This window comes from Camelina sativa, chromosome 16, assembly GCF_000633955.1.
Source record: "Camelina sativa cultivar DH55 chromosome 16, Cs, whole genome shotgun sequence".
Classification (NCBI taxonomy): Eukaryota; Viridiplantae; Streptophyta; class Magnoliopsida; order Brassicales; family Brassicaceae; genus Camelina; species Camelina sativa.
The window spans coordinates 20967490-20971373 of record NC_025700.1 but is presented as its reverse complement, the minus strand read 5'-3'; the positions used below and the strand labels follow the sequence as shown (position 1 = coordinate 20971373).

The 3884-nt window shown below is 33.7% G+C and overlaps 1 protein-coding gene across 5 annotated transcripts in view; it reads left to right on the top strand.

Moving 5' to 3' along the window:
• LOC104751577 (eukaryotic translation initiation factor 5B-like) overlaps window positions 1039–3884 on the top strand; it is an 8205-nt gene continuing 5359 nt past the window's right edge. For 2 of the 5 annotated variants that reach the window (XM_019238240.1, XM_010473540.2), the window contains exons 1-2: window positions 1042–1262; window positions 1394–1588. In XM_019238240.1, the coding sequence (XP_019093785.1) occupies window positions 1459–1588 (130 nt within the window). In that variant the 5' untranslated portion in view covers window positions 1042–1262; window positions 1394–1458. Of the gene's footprint in view, window positions 1263–1393; window positions 1640–1738; window positions 1940–2694; window positions 2916–3046; window positions 3140–3241; window positions 3631–3816; window positions 3838–3884 lie in introns of those variants that run through there. The other 3 variants (XM_019238241.1, XM_010473539.2, XM_010473541.2) reach the window with 3 other exon arrangements.

Sequence of the window (3884 nt, the reverse complement as noted above, 5' to 3'; positions counted from 1 at the left end):
GTTCTGATGTTTGGACCAGCCTAAAAGTTTGGCGCATCGTGGTATAATTTGTTTAGTCGTGACTCGTGAGTATGCATGTGCTTTAAGTTTTTTTTGGTCCGTCTTATCTTTGCATGTACTTCTAAAAAAACTAAAAGCACAATCTCTTGAACGTTTATATCATTTGCAATTTTGCGCTAAAAGAGAATATTTACACCTACCAACTTATATTTGTATATTATCAAAAAAAACAAAACCTTTGACTAAAGAGAATTTTATTTATCATTTTATAGTTTTTTTTTGACAAATTATCATTTTATAGAGGTTATTATTTTTTCTCGGTACAAAAGTTATTACAAATTTTCATGTTCGAGAATATTTTTTTTTGTCATTACATCGATAAATTAATTTTAATAATATAAATAGTTAAGATAATTTACCTAATATCATTCCAGTTTATAAATTACTAGATAAGGCCCGCACTATGTGCGAGTTTAAAAATTGTTGAAGAAAATAAGTTATGAATCTTAAATGAATTACTTTTTTGTTTATACATGTCCAAATCTAATTAAAAAATTAATTTTGTTAATTTTCCTTTTTGATTTAGAAATTTGTTAAGATATAAACATGTAAATTTTATGTTATTTTTTTAATTAGCTATTTTGGAAAATAATAATTTTTGACATGTGTCAACATTTCATCAGTGTATTTGACATAATGACTAATTTTGAAAACCCAACTTTATATAATAAGAGATGTACCTAATTAAATTTTAATTATATAAAAGTTTATTTTTTCAATTGACTAACAAAAAGATGAGAGATGTCTTTGTTCTTCCAAATTCAATCAATGATTCAATGAAATCTTTGACAAAAAAAAAACTTTTTTTTTGAACAACTAAAAAAAAAAAAAAAAAGGACAAAAGAAACAAAAAGATGAGAGATCTCTTTTTTTTGTTTTAACTCAAAAAGATGAGAAATCTCTATAGTCTATACAAAGGAAAAAAGGAAAGAAAAAACAAATTAGAGACTGATATTGTCGAGAGAAAAAAAAAACGGAAAAAACATTTTACAATCGTTACAAAAAAAATACATATACAGACTTATTTAGAATCGGTAATCAAACCCTAAAAGGAAGCTCTGATTCTAATCAAACCCTAAGGAAAGCTCTCACGCCGGTCTTTTGTTATAACACGCTCTCCCTTGTTGTGTTCTCACTCTCTCCTTCTCTACGACGCCGCGCGCTTTCTCTAGAACTCTCGATTGATTCCTCTCCGAGATAAGGTAAAGCTTCTTCGATTCTCTCATCTTTCTTCTTAGCCACAGTCTCTCCCTCCTGTGGTTTCGTTTACTAAATAGGATTGTTGCGTTATGCCGATCTGAAAACCTAATTTTGTTTTCCGTTCGATTTGTAGAAAATATCTTGACCTGGATTTGATTTATTCGGAAGGATTTTTGAAACCGACCCTGTAATTTGTCAATGGGTCGGAAGAAGCCGAGTACTCGTGGTGGAGAAGATGAGCAGCCACCCGCTGCTGCGTCATCTCTCGTTGGTGCTACTAAATCTAAGAAGAAGGCTGTTAAAATCGATGACGATGAGTACTCCATAGGTACTGAGGAGCCAAGAGTTGAGGAAGAAGATAAGGTTGTTGTTATCACTGGTAAGAAGAAGGGTAAGAAAGGTAATAAGAAGCAGCAGGACGACGACGATGAGTTTCCTGTTGCCGAGGTAGACGATGTTCCTGAGATTTCTTTTGTAGGGAAGAAGAAGGGTAAGAAAGGTAATAAGAAGCAGCAGGACGACGATGATGAGTTTACTGTTGCCGAGGAAGACGATGTTCCTGAGATTGCTTTTGTAGGGAAGAAGAAGTCCAAAGGTAAGAAGGGTGGTGGTGGTGGCGGCGCTGTTAGCTTTGCTTTGCTTGATGATGAAGATGATAAGGAGGATAATGATTCTGATGGTGACAAAGATGATGAGCCAGTTATAAGTTTTACTGGTAAGAAAAAGAAATCCTCCAAATCTTCTAAGACGACCACTAATNTCATTACATCGATAAATTAATTTTAATAATATAAATAGTTAAGATAATTTACCTAATATCATTCCAGTTTATAAATTACTAGATAAGGCCCGCACTATGTGCGAGTTTAAAAATTGTTGAAGAAAATAAGTTATGAATCTTAAATGAATTACTTTTTTGTTTATACATGTCCAAATCTAATTAAAAAATTAATTTTGTTAATTTTCCTTTTTGATTTAGAAATTTGTTAAGATATAAACATGTAAATTTTATGTTATTTTTTTAATTAGCTATTTTGGAAAATAATAATTTTTGACATGTGTCAACATTTCATCAGTGTATTTGACATAATGACTAATTTTGAAAACCCAACTTTATATAATAAGAGATGTACCTAATTAAATTTTAATTATATAAAAGTTTATTTTTTCAATTGACTAACAAAAAGATGAGAGATGTCTTTGTTCTTCCAAATTCAATCAATGATTCAATGAAATCTTTGACAAAAAAAAAACTTTTTTTTTGAACAACTAAAAAAAAAAAAAAAAAGGACAAAAGAAACAAAAAGATGAGAGATCTCTTTTTTTTGTTTTAACTCAAAAAGATGAGAAATCTCTATAGTCTATACAAAGGAAAAAAGGAAAGAAAAAACAAATTAGAGACTGATATTGTCGAGAGAAAAAAAAAACGGAAAAAACATTTTACAATCGTTACAAAAAAAATACATATACAGACTTATTTAGAATCGGTAATCAAACCCTAAAAGGAAGCTCTGATTCTAATCAAACCCTAAGGAAAGCTCTCACGCCGGTCTTTTGTTATAACACGCTCTCCCTTGTTGTGTTCTCACTCTCTCCTTCTCTACGACGCCGCGCGCTTTCTCTAGAACTCTCGATTGATTCCTCTCCGAGATAAGGTAAAGCTTCTTCGATTCTCTCATCTTTCTTCTTAGCCACAGTCTCTCCCTCCTGTGGTTTCGTTTACTAAATAGGATTGTTGCGTTATGCCGATCTGAAAACCTAATTTTGTTTTCCGTTCGATTTGTAGAAAATATCTTGACCTGGATTTGATTTATTCGGAAGGATTTTTGAAACCGACTCTGTAATTTATCAATGGGTCGGAAGAAGCAGAGTACTCGTGGTGGAGAAGATGAGCAGCCACCCGCTGCTGCGTCATCTCTCGTTGGTGCTACTAAATCTAAGAAGAAGGCTGTTAAAATCGATGACGATGAGTACTCCATAGGTACTGAGCTCTCTGAGGAGCCTAGAGTTGAGGAAGAAGATAAGGTTGTTGTTATCACTGGGAAGAAGAAGGGTAAGAAAGGTAATAAGAAGCAGCAGGACGACGATGATGAGTTTCCTCTTGCCGAGGAAGACGATGTTCCTGAGATTGCTTTTGTAGGGAAGAAGAAGTCCAAAGGTAAGAAGGGTGGCGGTGGTGGCGGCGCTGTTAGCTTTGCTTTGCTTGATGATGAAGATGATAAGGAGGATAATGATTCTGATGGTGACAAAGATGATGAGCCAGTTATAAGTTTTACTGGTAAGAAAAAGAAATCCTCCAAATCTTCTAAGACGACCACTAATTCCTTTAGCGCCGCTTTGCTTGATGACAACGAAGAAGAAGATGAGACAGTGGAAGACGAAGAGAGCCCTGAAATCACGTTTTCAGGTAAGAAGAAATCTTCTAAAAAGAAGGGTAGCAGTGTTTTACCCTCACTAGGTGATGACTCAGTTGCAGACGAAACTAGCCAAGCTAAAACTTCTGATACTAAGAGTGTGGAGGCTGTTGAAACTGGAAAGAGTAAGAAAAAGAAGAAGAATACTAAGAGTGTAAGGACAGTACAGGAAGAGGATGATTTGGACAAACTTCTTGCAGAACTTGGAGA